The sequence below is a fragment of the Egretta garzetta genome, unplaced genomic scaffold, assembly GCF_000687185.1.
Source record: "Egretta garzetta isolate BGI_Z169 unplaced genomic scaffold, ASM68718v1 scaffold13, whole genome shotgun sequence".
In the NCBI taxonomy this organism is placed as follows: domain Eukaryota; kingdom Metazoa; phylum Chordata; class Aves; order Pelecaniformes; family Ardeidae; genus Egretta; species Egretta garzetta.
This window is the reverse complement of record NW_009259239.1, coordinates 2,769,143-2,791,078: the sequence shown is the minus strand read 5'-3', so window position 1 is coordinate 2,791,078 and position 21,936 is coordinate 2,769,143. Positions and strand designations below refer to the sequence as shown.

The window sequence follows — 21,936 nt, the reverse complement described above, 5'->3', positions numbered from 1 at the left end:
ATTTTCACGCGTTGGAGCTGGGCAGAAGGCCCGTTCGTGTCCCCTTGTCGAGGCAGGGGCCTGCTGGTGACCGCTGTGAGGGGAGGCGAGTGAGGAGCGCCCCCGGTTCCGCTGCCCAGCAAAGCTGTAGTGTTGAGGCAGCAGTACCCAAACCAAAGGGTACGGCACCGAGCCGTCTTATACCAGTTGAACTGTTTTATCTTGGATAGGAGCACGTATTGGGAACAGGAGTGGTACAGCCACCGTACAGAATGTTGTTTATTATGGTAGACTCAAACAAGTACTTAATCATTCCGTCTTGACTTACTTGTGCAGCTTGACTCGGTGGGACTGGTTAACGTCAAGAGATGTCGACTCCCCCTCTCGCTGGGGCAGGCATGCAGCCTGGCGCTTTCTCAGGGACGCAGGCTCAAGCAGCTAGGGAGGTGAATACAGCTTCTCTCTGTCGAATTGGCCAAGAGACTGTGCAGGACATTGTGTTTCGAACCATGGAAATCTTCCAGTTACTGAGGAACATGCAGGTGAGAAATAACTTTTTCTTTTTGTGGTCGTCAACTTCCCATGTTTTTACCACCAACTGCCAGTATACATAGGCACAGGGGATGGCTGAGGTCATTTAAATATATAACTCAATCCAACGGCCTTGAAAAGGAGGCTTGATTGGAGAAGTGAATACTACTCTTAACATATTTGCTTACTCAGGTACATTAAGTGAAGATGGAGAAAATTCAGAAATGCTGGATTGTTATTGCCCCCACGATAAATATACTCTAAATAAGCTTAATATCTGTGTTTTCCTTTGCGAATAGCGAAGTCTGGTTTTATGCTGGTTATGTTTCTCTGTTTTTGTTAACACCTGGGGAGTAATATTAGAGGAATTCTCATTGATCCTTTCCTGTAATATTTTCCACCTAGAACTTTTTGACATTCTTTTTGTTATTAAAATGGGCATAATCCTTATTTGAGGCTACTTACTGAGAAAACATACAAAAATTTGTTGTGTTTCTCTGTTGAGAACAGAAAATAAATCACTCCCATTCCCTCTGTATTTTCATGGCTGCAGTTTCCTTCTGTAATTATCTTTGGTATAGGTATATGCACTTAGAATTTGCTGACTTTGAATTCACTTTGATTGTGTCTCTGAATTGTGACCTGGGGTTGAGACACAAAGTTTCAAAGTGTGATACTCATAACAAATAACAACAGTCTTGTGCTAATGCATTTTGAAGACGCTCACTGAAGAGAGTTACGGAGGGGTTGACAATGACCAAAGTGTAGAATACATTAAGCTGTTTGACAGCAGTGATTTGGCACATCAGATAAGCAGGTAAAATCCAGACTTTTGCTGATAAAGAAAACAGAAATTTCAATTATTTTGGTGGGGGTAATGTGATTTTCTTATTTTAAAATGTGCAAACCCCCCTCTGATTTATTTTAGTTCATTTATTTTGTGTGACAGAAACTTCCATGTAGTATTTTTAATGTTTTGGGGTTTTGGTTCTCTAAGTTACCGAATGGTGTTACTTACCATACTGGAACATATCAAGACAGACTGGGAAAGCTGCAGGAACATCTCCGTCAGCTATCAATACTCTTCAGAAAACTGAGACTAGTCTATGACAAATGCAATGAAAACTGTGCTGGGCTTGATCCTGTTCCCATAGAAGTAAGTATCTTTATTCATATATAAACTACAAATCAGAATAACCTCTCTGCTTAGCACATCATCCATTCTTCTGAGTCGCAGGAGACTCATAACAAGCTTTAAATAAGACTGGAATTGTTCAGTGGACTGAATTCTGTTTATTATTTGGAGCTAGTTGAAAGATTGTAAAACTTTTACATTAACATCAACAATTCTTACCAGTTGGGAGGGATCCCATTTTGAAATGAAACTTCATTTCAAATGTTAGCCTTTTTCCTCAGGCTTCTTGGTACATTCACCAATTTGTTTCCACTAGGGAAAAAAGAGTCAAAAGAGTGAGGGCAAGTTTGTGTGTGTGTTTTTGTTTTTGTTTTTGTTTTTTAAAGTGGTTGTTACAGTGGGAAAAAGTCTGCTTTAAGCTCTCACCTTCCAGCCTGGCTCCCTGAGTATTATGCATTTTCCCCTTGCTCTAGCCATCAGTCTGTGCCTCCATAGTTCCCTCACTCAGCTACTCTTAACCTGCTGAGCCAACACAAACCAAATGTGACCGTGCAGTGGTGATGGAAGAGCGAACAGCATAGGACTTCCAGGAACTAGGATCGGCCGAGGTTTTTCCTAATAAAAATGCTATTTCTAGTGAAATAAAAACTTCATTTTTTTTTCCCCCTCATAAGTTGTTTCTAATTCAGTAATACTCTTAAAGCCTGTGTTGTGTTATGATTTGAGTTACTATAGCTCTATATTAACTAGAACTGTGAAATTCTTTCATTACTGACCTCTGGATTCTGAGGCAGTTCAATTAATGGACTTCTGATTGTCCATTCAGTTTTAATCATTTAAGCATTATAATTTGTATTTGAATCTCTTCACTGGATAGGAATAAAGAAATGAAGGAGTCCATTCTGTACAGTCCATTCTAGACTACTAATCTACTTCTGTCAGCAGTCACTGCCATGTGTTTTAGAGAAAGGTATTCGGAAACTTAAGAGCAAGCAAGGGAGTAAGACCACTTCCCAATTAAAGAAATAAAACTTAATTCATGGTTTGTTGACTTGTGGGCAATAGCTCAATATTCATGTCCCCTTTAAAAGCTTGTATTAGGCTGAAAAAGAATCTCCTTAGAGAAAATGAGTAGTCCCTTTAAGCTTTTTCAATACAAGGTCTCACTGATGCCTTATGCACAGCAGAATTTTGTATCAATAGTAGGAATTCTTTTTTCTTTTATCTACTTAGTCTTTTCTGGTCTGAAGTTAATAGAATGCCTGCCTCATGTTTTATTAATTAGGGTGAATGAGAGTAGCACACCATTCCTCTTGGATCGGTTTTCTTAAATTCTTATTTCAGCTTTTCAGTAGTCTCAATCATATTATTTAATGACTGACATTCTAACCATCTTTAAAGAATATCAACAAGTCTCTTTTTTTAAACAGTTAAGAGAAGTCAGTACCTGCTGATACTCCTTAGTCTATTACTATTGATATAAATTTTTTAATATTTTTTTGTTAATGCTTACTACCAGTGTAATAGGTATTCATACCAACTAATTGATTATTTTTAGGAAGGGAGCATGCATTAGTATTTGTTTGGAAATGCTTCATCAGAGATTTTTGACTTTGTAGAAGCTTACAAAAAATATAGTACACTACATATTTAAGGAAACCATGGTTGGAAATTCTTAGGGAAAAAACTCCTATTAGATAACTGTGTGCCTGGTCTTAAGAATAGCCAGACAGAGGTCCACTAAAATAGCAAGTCATAATTAGGGTATTAACCAAGTAGCTATGTAAAGCCAGTCATAACTATGTTTAGTATATCACTGAAATACTTTGTAGTAATGATAACTTCATGTTAGTGGTATTTCATTTTGTGGAATAGTAAATTTTAAAATCACAGTCTACATAGAGTTGAAGAATACGAGGATTACCTGTGATAAACATCTTAAAATGTAAAGACTGGGTCTGCCTGCACTTGTGAAATTGCTTAGGTCTAGGTATGATAATATGTGGGATTGTGTCTTTTTGAAGTACATCATTTACTTGGAGAACCAGCTGAGGTCATTCCAAGGCCTTTGGGTTTGAGGTGATGAAGTAAGCCTTTCTTCACTTCCTCTTGGGAAGTTTGAACCTTTGGAGAAAATGGTAGTACCTTGTGTATCTCCTGTTTTCTGTTTCTTTTTCCTTTTTTTTTTTTATATATTTTTTTTTTTTAGCTAATGTTCCTTGTCTTCACAGCAACTTATTCCGTATGTTGAAGAAGATGGCTCCAAGCATGATGATCGTGGTGCTGCAAGTCAACTTCGTTTTGCTAGTGAAGAGAGAAGGGAAATCATGGAAGTAAATAAGGTAACCAAGTTGAAATTAATTTGCATAAAACTGTCGCTTTGTCATTACAAAGCTTAAATTTCTAGATTGCTGTACTAAATGCAGCATACATGATGACTACTGTCAAACTAGGCAATAAATACTTTTGCACGTAACTATTTCAGAATTATGTTTTTTGCAGGTTTTTTTTGGCTGTACCTCTGGCTGTAGAGTTTAGGTTTCCTAACAATTTTAACTTGTGCCTCTTTTTAAACCGATACATACTTCCAAATATGGTGTGTTATGTTTATGCTTAACCCGCTAGATATCAGCAGTACAGATTGAGGTAAGGTGCCTGTTGAACTTGCTTCTCTTCAAAACTTGCCTTAGGCATTAAAAAAATGGGTATTGAACATAAGATGTGTAAGTATTATCACAATGATGTGAGTTGGTAAAAGATTTTCAGGGCTACTTTCTGTATTTTGACAGTTTGAGGAAGACCATTCCTTTTGCTAAATGTAGCATTTATTGAATCTTGACACATTCAGAAAAAAAAGTCCTATGTATGATAAAGATGCTGTTAAATTTTCAGTTTGAGTGGCAGTATGCAATTGAGTACAACTACTAAAGATGGATTCAAATCTAAAAATGTGCTGTAGTAAAAGCTAATACAACACTGAGATTAGAAATACGTAGTTTTACCAGACCACAATTTTGAGCATTGTTTCTTCAATCTGTGAAGTACAAAGATCGGATTACTTAAATATTTCTGGAGCTGTAATATCTGTAAATGCTTGGTAAAAAGGAGGCATAATCTACCAAAATAACCAAACAAAGGAAATAAATGAGTAAAATATTTCTGTATGGAAAGAATAGTTGATGGATTTTCAGCTTTTAAAATATTTCCGATATTTTAATTTGTCTTCAGCAATTAGAGGTGTACTGAATTTTTCATAACCCATTTATGTAGAAAAATGCATGCATATTGTACAGGAGAAAATGGGGACTACATGAATTTAGAGAAATCAGTTGTCAGCTGTCTGTTGTATGCTTTGTGTTCAGTGCTGATGTAGCAGTGTTGTATATATAATATTGTATGTAATGGTGTACTGTGAATTTATGCACATTTATTTGCAATCTTTAAGTGTTAATAAGCTTAACTGTCCATATTTGCTGTGGTTTTGATAGTTTTATGACATGTTTTTGCCCTTGTTGTTGTACTTGTATGCTAATATGTTTTTAAACCTCCTTGGTGTGATCTTGTGAAAAGAATTTCATAAATTTTTATGAGGAGTTCTAAACCTTAAAAAGGTTGATGGTGTTACAGGACCATTGGTAGCAAATTGATAATTAAGAATGTATGCAGACATTCACTTAAAGCTGGTTGAAAATCCTGTATTTACACTTAAATGCCTAGACCTAGTTTCCAGATTTTCCACAGTAAATCTTCAGAAGATAGTTGTACTCTCTCTAGTATTTCTGTGGCCAAACATTTACTAACTGCTGCAACAGAAATTTAACTTCTTGGTTTTGAAAGTGCATTGAATTTTTTCTTCTGTCTCTCTCCAGCTGTAGAAGCACATCCACTACCAGTTTCAAAGTTCAAATTTTAACAGATTAAAGAATAGGAAATGCTTTGGGTTTTTTATGACTAGAAATAAATAAATTCTTATTTTTGTAAAGAAAAATCATTTAGAATCTGGTTAATTGGTCTAATTTCTGATACTGGCTGCTGGGCTCGGATAGTCTTCTCTGGTTCTTAGCTGGCACTCCTGACGGCTTTTCAGTCCTCTGTAGTATGTAACATCCATCTTCAACTCCATATTGCTTAATTTATTTTAGCAAAATTTCAGTCACGCAAAATGTTGATGAAAATGCTGTGACAGGGAAACCAACATGACAGATAAAGAAGCTTTTTATATTCTTGACCTGCTATCTTTTCTTCCTTCAGCTGGTTGTCCTGCTCTCACATAGTCCTTTTTGCTGTGATAGGCAATATTTTTTCAGTCTTGCATGTTACTGGTACCAAAGAAAGCATTACTGCAATAACCCAATAATTTGACGCTATTGAGACATTTGAATTATTAGACCTTTCATGGGTCTCTTGATCTTGCCCTTCTCACGGTGATATCCCAGCCAGTCTGATCTCTTTGGTGGCTCTGGATGTATGTGAAAGACATTAACTGCCCTGCAGTGTGGAGCACAGCCAAAACTGGGAGATCATATAAACCTTGTGGATCATATATTTTCACGCAAAAACGTCCCTCCTTCAAGGAACCTCTGGCTTGAAACATAGCAGCTCTGCTCTGCTACCATAGTTGTCTGGGAAGGGAACATCCCCAGTGGAGGAGGAGAAGGAGCATCAGGTCCTTACAGTCACTACCTCGCTCATGGGCAGGAGAACCTGTTGATGTAACAGAGTTTCTAAATACTGCAGTAGCTTTCAATGTTGGTTTACTGTATAGTGAAATCTTTTGTTCTTACTTATTTATTTATTTATTTATTCTGCTATATTAGAGTTACCTTTTAGGTCAGAAAGTTTAATGCATTCATCTCAGCTAAAAAGTGCATGTCTGTTAATTTGAAGTATAGATCAGTTTGCAAAGGAATGAATTTCTGTCCTAGCAATTCAGTAATCTTTAGCAACTGTAGGTTTAAATAAAACCTGTTAAGCTTAAAAACAAAAGGGATTTTTGCCAGCACTAAGAAGAGTGCACTATTATTATAAAACAACTAAGCAACCCATTTATTGAGCACCGACTACCTCTACGTTCTGTACTAAACAGTTCTCTCCTGCAGTTCCCCAAATGTTGCTTATTCCTTTTATCTGTATATGCTTTCTGGGGTTGTAAATTGTTGAGGTGGTTGACTCTTTTTCTGGAATAAATAATTTACTGTTCCAGAATCAGTTCAGCATTTGCATTGCTCTACTAAGTCCTGATCCAGTTTTCATTGAACATAATTGCTATTTGCAACAATTTGAAGCTGTTACCAAAATTTCCTCTCTTGTCTTCATATTTTTTGAGTCTTTAATGTTTTATCTACAGGTTTTTTACCTTCTAAGTGTAGCATCAGCTGTAATATTTTCCAGATGTCAGGCTCACCTTGGGTGCATGGTCTTGTAGTACATTTGACAGGACTTAAAACAGAAGGTATCAAATCACAGACTGAGAACACTTTAATGTGTGTTGCTGCCTTATCAGCAGTTTTCTTTACTGCTTGTTTTTAGAAATGGAGCAAGTACAGCTTTGCTTTTTTACATGCCGCAGGTCTGGTTTCAAATGAAGCACTTGGGAAAACAGTCACATAATTAGTAGTCTCAGTACATTTGGGTGAGAATGAAATGATGTGAAATAGGCTTAGGACATTCTAGGTGACCCTTTAGAAAACAAATCATGTTTAATATTCTTAATTAATCTTTGCTAACTAGTTAACAGTGATCTTGCCAAGAGAGGAAAAGATAATCTACATGACAGGCTTTTAAGCTGTTAAGAGTTTAGCTCTGGGCTTTTTTGATAACAAAACCATTGTGAACTGCAGCTGATCTTGTTTAGGGAAGTCATCCTTAAAATGACAGCAATTTGCAATTAGTCTTTCTCTTTGAAGAACTTTACCCGAAAATTCCCTTGACTATGCTGAAAACCTGCATTCCTTTTAAACTATCTTTCACGCTATTTGCATATATTTTTACGTTGATTTGTATTTGTTGAGTCCTGTTTTACCCAAAATATGAATGTGCACCAAGGAACACTTTAACAGGAGGGGAAGAATTGTTTATTTGGACACCTCAGCAGATTAATCTGCACTGGGGGCAGTACTGATTTGGGTACTCAGACTGGCACTCTGCAATAGTAGAATCACAGAGGAATTTAGGCTTAGCGGGAGGTCTGGAGATTATCTGATTCAACTTCCAGCTCAAAGCAGGGTCAGCCAGCAAGTTAGATCCAGTTGCTTGGGCTCATATCTAGTAGCATTTTGAATATCCATAAGGATGGAAATTGTACCCTTTCTGGGCCCTTCTTAAGTGTCGACTTTCACTGTGAAAGTTTTACTAACGTTACACTGGAATTTTCTTTGTTGTAACTCACGTCCACTGACCCTCATCCTTTTGCTGCATACATACAAGAAGAGCCCAGCGTTGTCTTTTCTATGATCTTCATTACATAGCTGAAGCCAGCATCATGATCCTGCCTTAGCGTTCTCTGCTTGAGTCTTAACAAATATAGCTTTAATAATCTTGGTGGCCTTCCACTAGAGGTTCTCCAGGACGTTAGTGTTTTGTGTTGAGCCCCAAACTGGACAACTGTTGTCTAGAGCCAAAAGGAGGAGATTAGCAGTTTCACTTGAGCTGATAGGTACAGTGTGCAGTTAGTCTTTCATTGTTGCAAAAAGATCCTCTGCTGACTTATGTTCAACTTGTCAGAAAGTTTCAGATGGACATGAACTAGACATGACTTCCAGAAGGATTTGCTGCAGTCTTTCTGGGGTCAGGCTGACCAGCCTGTAGTTTCTATAGGTATAAACTTATGGATCACCCTCCTTGCTTTTCTTGAAGATGAGTTGAGATCTTTCCTTTTTCATCAGAAATCTCTCCGCATCTCCAATAGAAAATTATGTAGAGTGGTCTTGTAATGTCATCAGCTAGTGCTCTCAGCATTCAGATTTATTTTATTTGATATAATGAAGTATTTCCTTTTCAGTTTCATACAAAATGTTGCATGCAAAGTTTTTCAAGTAGCTTCCTATACCGAAACTTTATCATGGTTACAAAGTTGAGAAAAGTTAGGGAACACCAAGCTTAAAGCTGTCCATACAATCCCAGTTGTCCCCTTTCATCCTCATATAAATGCATATTACACCACCTTTATTACATTATCACATTTGGTTCCTCTCCCCCTACCCTTTTCTTTTCTGGAAGAGTCCTTGAGCTATTCTGCTTTCGTTGCAGACTAGGCATCATTTAGATTGAATCAGTATTGTGATAAATAAGAATATAAGAATCCTGGTTTATGTATTGTATAACTTGGATGAGGGTATTGAAGAATCAGGGAATTTGGGAATGAGGAGGAAGGATTTAGTGTGAGTAGTGAGTAAGTAACTGAAGGCTGCTCTTCAGAACTGGATTTTTCTCCTTGTCTCTGCCTCAAAATGTCTTTGGTAGTTGTTCATTCTTCCCCTTACGGTTGGTGATAGCTGCCCTTTGAATATGTGGGAAGCTGTTAAAATAGGAAGTTTAGTGATGGACTTGAACCTTGGATGTCTCTGGTCAAAGTTAGCAGGCACTCCAGTTTTACTCATAGTGTTCCTGTGACTTAGTTTGCCATCTGTAACTGAGGATCATAAATCTGTGTGGTTTTTTTCATGTTAAGAATGGGGATGTAACACTGAGAAGTGTGCTGAAGAAGCACCTAGGGGAATGGGTAAACTCAGTAAGTAAGACCTCAGACTTCATCATTGACTGATAAATAATTGCTATGAAGCAAACATCCATCTGTTTCAATGAACACACTTATTCCTCGTTGAACAGCAGAGCAGTGGATACATGCAATTGCTCTCTGGTTCAATATGTGAAAAGTATTGAGCATGCAGTGGAGCACAGGCTGTCGCTGGTGTCTCTGCTTGTTTCTGGAACAAAAAGTTATGCTTGCCGAAGAAGCAGTTTTTCCTTTCAGCTGTCAGGTGAGGAGGGAGGCAGAAAACCCAGTGCCTCATTTCCACTGAGGATGGAACAGTTATGCCTGTGAATGACATGAGGAAAAGCTGTAGTTACTGAACAATGAGTGTGTTAATGTTTAGTTGCACAGCAATTAGTGTATTAGTGATGAATACTTTTTATCCTTTTGAAAAAATATTATAAATAGATGGGAGAAGTGAAGTTATTATGATGGGAAGTGGGCCTTGGTATCAGTTGATCAGCCGTAAGTTAGAATGTTTTGGCAGCTTTAAGAATTTGAGGAAAGTGTTGAGTCGTTTTTTTCTATCATTTTTTTCCCTGCTCTATGTATATAACTTTGTAATTCCTTTGGCTATAAAACTGAAGGAAAGGGAGGGGAAAAAAGAGGGTTTTTTACATCCTTACTTCAGAGATTTCATTATGAAGGACTCGCTTAAAATAAAAAAAATTATAAATTGCCAGGGCAGGCTTTACTTTTTCTCGCCTATCACAAACATCGTGTTTCTGTAGAAATCTCTTACGTTTGACTTGCATGGAAAAGCAGAGGCTATTGTTGTCTTCATAAGACTTTCGATAATCACGTCCTACAGCAGCTTAATGGTCAGAAAGAGGAACATGTTCATGAAAAAGATGATGATGCAAGTTCTCTCTGTAGTAGAGTTGTAATCAACAAAGTAAATGTAATTGTTTTAATTCTGCTGAGATTTATTCAAGTAAAGGTACTAAAATTATTAATATTTAATGCATTATTATGCATAGATGTACTTCTGGCCTGTACTATTGCAGGTCTTGAACAGAGCAGGTAAAAACTGTAGCTGGCACAATATTCAGGAAACATCTTTTTTTTTAAGCAGAAGTCGTGCCTGTACAACATAGGCAAGTACTTCTGATGTTTCTACAGGCATCACTTGGAATGTAATCTTACTCTTCCACAGTGTTTGCACTATTATCTTTGCCTCAAGAAGGGACTTTTAAGAAATGGACTGAGAACAGAATAATGACTTACAGTGATGTTTAGGTTTTAAAATGTGACAGATAGATGAGCTTAAGATGAGGAGAAAGATAGATGGGAACAGTGTGCAAAGGAAAGTTCTGATACATCTCAGATAGAAAGGTGTGGATTGGTCTAGACAGCACTGATTTCACATTAAATGAAAGTGAACCAAAAATGAGGTTAAGTCAAAAATGTGTTTCAGTCAAAGTTGAAATTACTTTGTCCTACTGAACCCAAATCTGCATGAAGCGTAACGTAAGTTCTTTAAGGCACGTTCCTTCAAAGACAGCTATTTTCTGGCTGTATGTTATGGTTCTCCCACTTTGATTCATTAATGTGGGTTTTGTGCTTATGTACGTGTTTTCATAAAGGTCCTACCTGACTTAAGCCTACTGAGGTCTCATTGGTTATGGGAAGACACAGTCCTTGCCAACTCCATCATGCTGGCCATAGTGCTTCCAGTGTCAGTCAAAATGGATAGTTAATAACATTGAAAATTAATATAATCGAAGGAGACCCCTTAGGATTGGTCTTCAGTCAGATCCTTTTCTCACAGAGAGGGACTAACAGAAACATGCCTGTCAGATGTAAGGTGAAATTAGATCTCTTAAACTCATTATAAACTGCCTCATATAAGATACTTTTCCTGTGCTATCTTGAAGCAGATAAAGTCAGAAGCTGTAGCATATATGTAGGATGAAGTACCTTTTCTTGTCTCATACAACTGTTAATCCTGAGAAGCAGTCCAGAGTTCAGCTAAGTCATTTCAGTAGAAGGAGGGAAGAGTGGGAGACAACTTGCAAGCAATCTGTTGAAATGAAAATTTGTCATTGCTGCAGAAGCTGCTTACAGAACTTGCCTGTTTCCCAAGAAGGCCATTTTGTCTATCTTTCCAAGGTTAGACCTGAGTTGAGATGCTCTTACTGGCCCAGCAAAGTCTTACGCAGAGGCCAGCGCTGCCAGTGGTGCAGAAGACATTAATTATGTAGTACTTTGTGGTGTGGGCCACTGCCTGTCAAAGATCAGTAACAAAGGTCACTATATGCATTTCGATTAGGAGAGCATGCTCTCTGAGGTGGGTTTTTTCCCCCCTTTCTTTATTGTTTTTTCAGCCTAGCAATCCAGAGATGGTGTTTTTCTGTCTCTAGAAAAAGTAGAGTAGAAGAGCTAAGAAAACAGCTCTTCAGAAGACAAGGATCTAAAATTATCTTCATATAAATAAAGTAACAATTGTATACTTCTTGTCTTTACAGATGCTTTGAAAACAAATTAAATCCAATTTGAAGGTTCCCTTGTCTAGCATCAAGTAAACATCAAGCAATTTACAGTTTCCTAACACTTGCACAAGAAATGAAGACAGTCTTACAGAATGAGTCTTTTGGGCATAATTTATGTAAAGTTCATGTGAGCATACCTACGTAACAGTATTTAACAGTAAGATTAGACACGAATGGAGAGAGAGCACAATCTGCATATCAGAGGTTAATGGTTCTTCTTTCCATCTGTGACTTGAATAACCATCACTGACTGTTCAGCCTTCATTTCTATTGATGGCAGCTTTGAAAAATCGTGAAATGGCATGCCTTCACTATCAGTGAGCGACAGCTTGCATTAAACTGCTAAGTTTTGATGTAACATTCATTGATTTCTTTAAGATTGAGTGTTGAGGATGACAAACAGAAATATGTTTAAAAATGCCACAGGTATGAACTTGTTTGTTTATCTCATCCCTCTTGTGCTTTCTCAAGCATCAAGATCTTACATTATGAGCTTTTGTAGCGAGACACTGGCAATTCTGTCATTTGGATGCTGTTGTAACTACATGCTTCTCAGTTTTGTCTTTAGGAGTTGGATCTGTGCTGTACATTGTGAAGTCTTGGAATAGCAAATGGAAAAGAAAGAAGCATTAGATAAATGCACGTAGTTATCTAAAATACTTTTTAGTCTGTCAAATACTTGATTAGAAATTTTGAGTTAATGTGCATGAACTGTCCTACATCTGTTTTTTACATACTTCTCAGAGGTCTGGAATTGAGTGGTGTCTGCTTCCAGAGAACGTGTCCACCGAAGTCTGTGTTCAGGATTATTTCCCTTACTCAGAGACCATTTTAAAGGTCTGAAGTGAATAGACTTCCTTTTTTTTCTCTGCACTTCTTTTCCAGCTGAGCAGCCGGGCAACTTAAAAATACCGGTGTGTTATCCGCATCAAAATTCAGGAGACTGATTTTCAGGATATTGCTTCTCTTGTTGCTTCCTTTTATCACTGTTCCAGTTACTTTGGTCATATTACTGATCTGAGTCTCTCTCTTAATGTATTGCCATTTGTGTAGTGCAAATAACAAAGTTTTGTCAAACCCAAAACATTTATTAATAGTTCATCCGCTTTTGATGGTAGCAAGTCTTTCCTGTGCTTTCACTTTACTTGGAACACTGGACTTCCCTAATGAATGATCTCCAACATGAGAAGGCTGACATCTTATAAAATCAAAATGAAATGAAGAACATAGGTTGTTAACAATACACAGTAATTTAGTTCTTGACAGCTTTGATTTGAGCAGGAAAATGAATGAATTGGACAATAAATATGTGTATTATTGTGAAACTTGAAAGGTTAGGGAGATTTGTGCGATGTCTCAATGCACTGAGCTTTCTTCTGTAAAGACATAATTTTTAAATTCTGGTTATGCATCCAAATAAAAGTGAGCTTGCTATTCTTCCATGCCTTCAAATGCTTCTCCAATTCGCAAAATCAGATACATAATTTTAAAGAATTCAGCATGCTTGGTAATATATGTTTCAAGACAGGACCCTTTAGGGCATCAGGGTTGACTTACATAGGCAGAAGGGCTGGAAAAGCTTGATTGGCTTCACCTGTACCCTGTGCTTTGTTCAGACTTCTACTGTTAATCCCTCATTTTTCTGTGCACCCAGGTTATACAACATATGTTCACATAAATTTACCTGTTCCCTGAATTCTTTCTTCCTCCTTAAAGTGCTAATTTTGGGCTTTGAAAGAGAGGACCAATCCCCACAAGCCTCCAGTTTTTGATGGGATCAAGTGTTTTGAGAAAAATATTGCTGTGAAAAGAAACCGCGTTCTCCCCCTTTTGGGTGAGGTCCTTAACTTTTGAGACTTTCTTCTATTTTTAGAGTGTGTTTTAAAGAGGATGTATTATCCCACTAATGCTGCTCACAGGCAACTGAGAAAAAGATCTGTATAGCATTTCATAACACTGTAACTTTTGTTGAATTTCTGAGTGTGCTATTTGAACTGATCACAAAAAAACTTTTAATAAACTCTTCCCACAGAAACTGAAACAGAAGAATCAGCAGCTGAAGCAGATCATGGATCAGTTACGGAATCTTATTTGGGACATAAATGCCATGTTGGCAATGCGGAACTGAACAAGGAAAATCAGACTTTGTAATTGGAAAAGATACAAATTTGTTTGTATAGACTTAATTTCTTTCTAAGAAGTAACATGTTTTCCTACAACCATATTGCAGTAATGTTTGAAAAGTCTTCAAGATTAAAATGTTGGGTTTTTGTAATAACTTGCATGGTGTTGCCTTTGTTTTTGTAGAAGATTCATCCTACAGGTTTTACCTGAGTGATTCACTTAGGCTGAATATAATGCAGCCTAAGTAACTTACAGTAATAATTCAGGTTGCTATGCAAATAGGGGGTTTTATAAATGAAGTGTTTCTGGATTTTTTTATAATACAGTTAACATGGCTTTAAAAACGTGTTTGCCTGCCATTCTGCAGTGCAAACCACCTCTACAGACCGGAAAAGTTGCAATGCAGAGAAGTTGCTACAGGACTGAAATAGTGATCAGATTTTACAATGCTATATGTTTCCCCATTGCGGGAGCATATACTACAGGCTACTATGCCATGTAAGTTCATCTTATTCCATATCCTATCACTGGATATATGTCATACTAGATAAACTGGAGCAAAATTCAAAAGCCACATAAAATTACCCCTATATCCTTATGGATTTAATCAAGTCTTTTTAAGTGAAGACTACATACATACAGCCTCAACATTAGCTTCTTCGATAACTACATGGTATAATTTCTTGAATACTCCAGCTATTGTATGGTTGGAATACTTTGGGTTTGTTTACCAGAATGCACTGAATAAATGCCTCATTAATCTCTTCCCTATGACTGCCAGTCCTAGAAAACTTCGGAGTGATGAGCAGTTCATTATTTTGAGTAAATCATCAACATTCATAGTTCTTTGTTCTGCCTCTGGTATTCCTCACAATTTTCATTAGCCCTGAAAATAGTCTTAACGATTTTTGTTATCCACAGATGCTGCCAGTGGACTATGTGGCTCTTTTTCCAGATGAAAGTATATGTAAAATAGCACTATTTCAGTACAAATTCATAGGGCAGTCTACTGTTATTATTTGTCAAGTTGAAAACTGGCCATCCTCATTATTTGCTTCTTGTGTATTACTTTTAACTCTCATTCCATGCCCAGTCAGATTCCTTAATAGTTTGTGTGAAAGATTTGCTTAGAACCTTCTGAAGAGTCCAGCTAAATGCTGTGCTTTTATAAGATACCCTTTTTACAATATGGGAGCTTGATACTGAATGCTTATTGATTTGAGATATATGGTTTTAAAAATGTTATACTGGTTTGTTGTTCTATCAGTCTTTTTTAGTTTGGTTTTTAATAAGTTCAACCCATTTGTCTGCTCCTTGAGGTAAAAAAATCACTGGCATGTAATAGATCTGATCACACCTGGTTAACAATATATGACTTTTCCCTGAAATTAGGTACAATATAGTTGTCTTTTATTTCTCCTTTTGAAGGCTTTAAATCTTAAGAGATGAATGGATGCCCAATCTCATAATTGCAAATAAACAGAGTTAGAAAATCTTCGTTTTGATTAGTTTGCCCAGTGTTGAAAATGATAGGTAACTATGACAATACTTAGGTGTGAGTAAATGTCAAAACACCTTGCAAATAAGGTCGCTCTCTTTTCTCCCATGTTACAAATGGGAGAGTGGATAGCTTACTCAGTGGCAAAGCTAGCAGCAGAGCTGTTTCACATTTAGATTGACTGCTATGGCAGACTTATTGGTCAGAAATAATGGTTGCGTTCTGCACTGAGAGAGACCTAGTTATTTTATATACAAAGCTTTTGAAAAGGAGATGAAGATTACGAGTAGAGATTCTATTTTGTTGTTTGTTTAAAATGCAGGAGCATTTTTGTATTTGCAGGGTGTAGTGGCAGCTTTGTTTAGTGTATGTATAAGCATGCATCCAGCCTAGAAGAAGTATTTGAAGTGGATTTTGAAATGGCACAAACATTTTAATTGTGAGTGTAAAATTCTCAGTACTTAGGGATTTTTTTTCGTTCTGTTTTTGGAACAGTTATGGAAAATGGAGATTAGTCTAGATTTACTGCTTTTGTATACCATCTATTTATTCTTACTAAATGTCTTTAAAATTTGTTGATTTTTGTTATTGCATATAAACTGTGCGGAAGTAACCTAAAATGTGAATAAGAGTGCAAATATTGTGAGTAGATGTCTGGCCAATACAATATTCAGCTTACTCTATGCAGCTGCTAGCAGTAGCCAAGGTTTATACTACAATTTTTCATCTGGGAGAGAGGAGAAAACACTTTAAACCGCTACCAGAATAGATAGTGCAGTACCTAAATTGCAAAGAGCAAAAATTGACAGAATTGTAAATTATCACAGTAAATACTGTCAAAACAGGAACTTTGCAAGGTGTTGGACCAAAACCATAGACTTTGACTTACACAGATGAAAGTAAGGGTAGTGAACATAATTCATACGCTCCCGCATCCATGAATAATCATAGGATTTGGCCAAGAAGATGACGGTTTCAAGAAAAGTGGCAATTCCTCAGCTGTGAAATACTTTTAAAGGAATTACTGGGCATCAACATGTGATGAAATTTAATATTAAAGTTAATGCTGACTGAACTTTTAACTGCTGGTTAATGAAATGGCACCAAATGAAGTATTTGCAAACACCAGCAAAGCAATACCAATGCAGATGTTTCAATATTTTGTTTATATATCATTGACTATTTCTGTATTTCTGATGAGGCGGAAGTTGGATAAACCTACAGGCAGTCCCAGGAGCAGATAGCAGAACCTAGGATGGTTCCATTTTTAGAACATAAAAATATCTGAGGGAGTTGGGGTTCTTAGGGCTCTATTTTGCCCAGAGAGGACTCAGGGCAGTGGAGCTAGGATGCTGAATACTGTGTAGTGTGTTTGTGAGACCACCCAAGTTAAAACATGCGCTCAAAATGACACCGTTAATCCAGCGCCTTTGTAGACAACATAACAGATACTGACTGTTCGGTTCAAGTGTCCCAACACAGAAGATGCCTGCTAGGCAGTATGCAAAGGTCCAAGGTTTTTCTTACATAAAAAGACAAGCGTGTGGAGCAGATTTATGCCACATTCAGGAAAGATGCAAGTTTACCTTTCCTCTTGTCTTCCATAGAGGCAGCAAGGCCACATCCAGCGTGTTGTAATAAACCATGACAGTTTTTGTTGTCCTGTAGAAAAAAAACTGCTCTGATTTCTTACTGATGGAGAAATTGGAACTTCTGCACAAGTGCTACTTAAATTGATCACTGTGAAGAATGGATTTAGGTGAAGCAGGACAAGGATTCTGGTCTCATAGGAACCAAGATGTCATCGGTGCGCAAGATGGCTGCACAAGCCAAAAAAGGCTGCAGCTGAAGGATGGCTGACAGCTGCTGTGGAAAATGGTAAGCTCCGAGTGTAGATTTGAAGATCTGAAGTTAAGAGAAAAGGTCAAAAAAAAAAAAAAAAAGGTGCAATGACACCCAAGGACACTGTGAGTCAACTGAGGCTTACAGAGGATGGATTAGTTTGGTGACTTCATGCTAACAAAGGAAATGGAGAATTACAAAGGAATTTACAAATACATCAGTGCAGAAAAAAATACTTGAGGGGGAAAAAAGTCATTTGCTCACTCTCCTTATTTGATAGTAATGAAGACTGATATGGTAGAGCATCAGGGCTTTAAAAGAGAAGGTTTTTTGCTGAGTTGGAAGGTTACTCTATTTTTATACATAAAAATAACAAGCTGGCTGATATGTGTTGCAGGATATTAATGAAAGTGACAAAAAATATGTACCAGTGCCAGGTTTTATTTAAGAAAATGTAATGGATAACTGGAATGTAAGACATAAATAAATGCAACACAGTGAAACTTTTGTCTTGTTAAGTCTAACTTCTGTGTAAATTTTAAGGATTTTTCTTAGTCACATTGCATGAGGGACACCTTCTGGCACCTGTTACAACACTACACAACAAATAACACTACTAAAAGCCAGGAACGGTGTTCGTGTTGGTGTGGATGTAGTCAGAAGCAGCATACATGTTTTACCGCACTGCTCACTGGACTAGGTCCAGTGAAGACCACCGATGTATCTGAGGCAAATAAGCAGGGACACTTTTTTTGTGTGTGCATTTAACTCTGGGAGCATCTCAGCTCGTTGTACGCCTTCATGTTCAACTTGCAAGCTGCCTGATTGCGTAGAGTTCTGCTTCTGCGCGTGTTCCCAGCAACTGATGGTATTTGATACTCACTGCTGAGGTTGTGTAAACTGTGTTTTTTCTGCCCAAATGCTATAGGAGGCCTGATGCGTGAGGCCCTCTTTGGCCCCTCATGTTCTCGCTTTCCCTTCTCAGCTGACTGCCCCTACTACAAAGCTATAGAGTAATGTTCTGGAATAGAATTGAAAATGAGTGGCTGAAAGGAATGAATTACATCCACATCTGTGATAAAATCCTTTCCTAGGTCTGTGTGTGCTTCCTCATGAAATCTTCCTTGAAAAAATAAATTCAGATTTGCCTAAATAGGAGGAAAGAGATGTGATTTTAAAGTTGTCAGAGTAGCAATGGATAGCAATGCAGTTGTTTTTATAGCCATGTAGGGGTTTTAGTGGTATTTACAGTCCTGGAGACAGGGGTAGAGGATCATGAAGACAGTCCATTACTGAAATACACTGTTGAAGTAGGAAGACTTTCAAACAATAAGGGGAAAATATAAAGAAATAAAACCACAACAATCAAAACTTAAGTGAGCACAACCTGGCCGTAAACTAGAGGCAAGGAAAGAGGATTTGGCAAAACAAATTTTAAACCTGCATTTAAGAGATAACTGAGATGCAGTGAGAGAAGAAAAGCCACTGCAGTTTTGGGGTGCATGACCAAATACTGCACAGTAGGGGGTATAAGCGTAAGAGCTCTTGCTCCAAGACCAGTAATTCTGCACAAAATACTGCATTAGTTTGGGGGTCAGCATGTTATTAACACAGTGCAAGAGAAGAGAACTGATATGCTACACTATGAATAATCATTAGAATAACTTGTGAAAGCAAAGATGAGGCTCAAAAGTAGGAATTCTTGGGTAGATGCAAAGGGGAGGTAATTAGTGTGATTTGGAGGGGCTGTAGCACCAAACAGTGAGAGAAGCTAAGCAAGAAGTTATTTCACCAAACACCAATGAGGAGAGGTGGGTACTGGAAACCTTTTAGTGCTAAGATACAAAATACTAATTTCCCTAAGAGTTTAGAAGATGTCTTGTGAGTTACTTGGAAATTTGAAAACACAAAGGCACAGAAAGACTAGACAAATGCATTGGGAAAAAGCAAAAATAATCCTGTCTTGCACTGATAGAGCAAGAGGTGGACTGAACTGACCTGACTTTTTTTCCACCTTTAGATTTTGCAGTTGTAAAGCATCTATTTATCGTATGACTGTTTGTCAGGTGATGAGCTCCTGAGAGCACCTGGACTTCGATGCCACCTGCAAGTATTAAACCAGCTTTCATGGCTTCTTTGTGATGATATCTGCTGAAGTTCCTCTTCAGGTTGACATGCCTTCCTGGAATTTCTATCAGAGGAATTGGAGCAGGAGAGGAAATGAAGCAGAGCCTCGTTCCTCCCTCCTTCCCCACCCCGCATCCCCCACCTCCACCCTTAGTTTTGCTTCATTTCCTAGTGAAGAGCCGCTCTGTGGTCTTGCTGCAGAGCTGAAGTAGTAGCTGATACCTGATTACTGTCTGTTCACTCGGTAGAACTTAGGAAGCCTTTTACTAATGGGAAATGTGATGCTCTTTATCCACCCTTCCCCAGCTGATACTAAAACAAGCTGCAGTGCTTGCCTGCCTCGCAGCCTGAGCCCCTGCCCCAGCCCACGCTGGGGGAGCAGGTTTGTTCCGGCACAGGCACAGGGGTGATCTAAGCGTGTAAAACATGTGATCGTATTTTGCCTCAGCTAGCAAGTAGCATTATAAACTGTGTAAACCACATGCTACTTCTATAGCATTTGCATATGTTACATATATTTTTGTTCAGTGTGGGAGGTTTTAATTACTTTCTAGGAAACGAGAACTTTTTTTTAAAGGTCTTGAATAGTCTGAGCAACTACATCTAAAGTGTCCTCCAGCAATCACAAAAGACAGAAGTAAGGGGTGGAAATAAAACGTAGGCATTGCACTTTTCTCACGGAGAAGAAAATGTTTTTTTGTGTGAGTTTAATTACTATTGCCACAGTCCCCATTTCTCATCATAATCATCTGGTAGCTTAGATTTTATAAAAACTATAAGCCCCACTGTACCATTTTGAAAGTAATAAGCAGATTCACGGTAGTTAAGCCAAATACAATTAGATTTATTTATTTTACAGCTCCGTGAAGTTGCAGAGACTGCTATAATTTAAATTAGCTTTACAAAGCCAGAGTGGAGTTGGAATTAATTAATGCAAAGAGTATACGGCTTTCAGATTTGAGCTTTGAAATCCTTCAGCAAACTCAAGTCACAGAAAAGAGTAAGGGAAACTGGTGGAAATTTCAGCCTGCTTATACTCTGAAATACAGTTACCGAGCAGGTTATGGAATGTCCTACCACCATTTTGCTACCTGTTAGCATGGCACCTAACAAAGCAGGGTGGTTACAAGGACAGAGCCCAGACTGGTAGCCTAAGGCCAGCAACATTCACCCTCACGTGTGTGCGCTGGCTGCGTTCAGATTTGAAGCACAACTCTTTATTCCTGAAGTCAATTGCTTCCACGTGCCCTGCATGTAAAATTTCAGAAGCCCCTGTATTATGGTCTGTGTACTTTTTAGAAGGACTTTCACTGACACATAATAAAAGAAAGTCTCTGTTGATCAACCCTCTGCTGGTAAGTAAGATCTCTATTTATATGGGTGGAGGGGTACAAAACTGATGGGTATCTCTGTCCCTGAAGAGAAGGGTAGACAAACAGGAGGGATGAATGGCAGAAAGAGCGAGCAGAGTTGCTTCTCCCAGGACTGAAGGGTTTGCCTTCCCTTTGTTTCACATATTTTTGTTCGCCAGTTATTTATTTGAATATGTGAAAAACTGTCTCATTTCAGTGCATGCAGGTTTCCATTTCCAGCTCCAAGACCATTTGCATTTGAAGTTTGGGTTCAGGCTGTTGAAAGGCAGGAATTATCTGCAGTGTGCAAATGTGAACGGGGGGTGCAACTGCCCAGGAGACTGGTGATACATCATCTCCAGGGTTTTTGTCGAGGTCTTCTATTTTAACAGTGTCAGCCTTCCCAGTCTGTTGCAAGCACAATTTACACCCCTTCTGTCTCCTAAGAGGAAAGGAAATAGAGGCGACAGAGATGTTCCCAGAGGAGTGACTAATCTTTACCCTTCAGGAGTGTTCAAGGATAACCACCTCTACTAATCATGAAATAGTTGTTTTTAAAACAAGGAAAAAAAAATGCAAAGCAGTTAATCCCATTTCCCAAATGTTCTGCAGTGCACATCATTATCTATTCAGCTTCTCGTAGTCATTACCAGAGAGAAATTAGGTCTAGCAATGAATGGTCAGTATGATGCTGTCAGCAACACACACTTCAATTTTAAATTTAAAATGGAGTCTGTTGTCTGCCTATATCAGCTATTAACTTTACTGTCATTGTCACAAAGCCATCAATCTCTGTCTGTCCCCAAACCATTTTCTGTGTAGAGTCAGCCCATCTTCCTTATCTCCTACACATGCAGATTTTAAATCATCTTGTAAACCTTGTACTGCACCAAAGGTTTAAGGCTGCAGGACTTGGCAGGTGGGGGTTTTTTTTTGCTTTTTTCTTTTTTTCTCCCTCTTACCATACATTCAGTATCTACTACCAGATGACAGATTGCAGCTACTCTCTGGACTGGATCATGCCAGAAACAGGAAAACAGAAAAGAAACCCTAAAGCTGATATAAAGTGGGTGAAAGCCTGGTTCCACCGAAGCTGGTGGCAA

General features: G+C 38.0%; 1 protein-coding gene across 3 annotated transcripts; it reads left to right on the top strand.

The window, feature by feature from the left end:
- The first annotated feature begins 6 nt into the window (after nucleotides 1-6).
- MED30 (mediator complex subunit 30) lies at nucleotides 7-17,455 on the top strand. 3 transcript variants are annotated; one of them, XM_009635989.2, is made up of 5 exons: nucleotides 15-66; nucleotides 316-521; nucleotides 1,508-1,666; nucleotides 3,877-3,987; nucleotides 13,923-17,455. In XM_009635989.2, exons 2-5 carry the CDS (start codon nucleotides 348-350, stop codon nucleotides 14,016-14,018), a joined length of 540 nt encoding a protein of 179 aa, XP_009634284.1. In that variant the 5' UTR covers nucleotides 15-66; nucleotides 316-347; the 3' UTR covers nucleotides 14,019-17,455. The 3 variants fall into 3 exon arrangements, with proteins under 3 accessions (XP_035747469.1, XP_035747468.1, XP_009634284.1); XM_035891576.1 differs by lacking the exon at nucleotides 13,923-17,455 and adding an exon at nucleotides 11,867-13,892 and having other exon boundaries at nucleotides 7-521; XM_035891575.1 differs by lacking the exon at nucleotides 13,923-17,455 and adding an exon at nucleotides 4,148-11,836 and having other exon boundaries at nucleotides 7-521.
- Nucleotides 17,456-21,936: the final 4,481 nt, after the last annotated feature.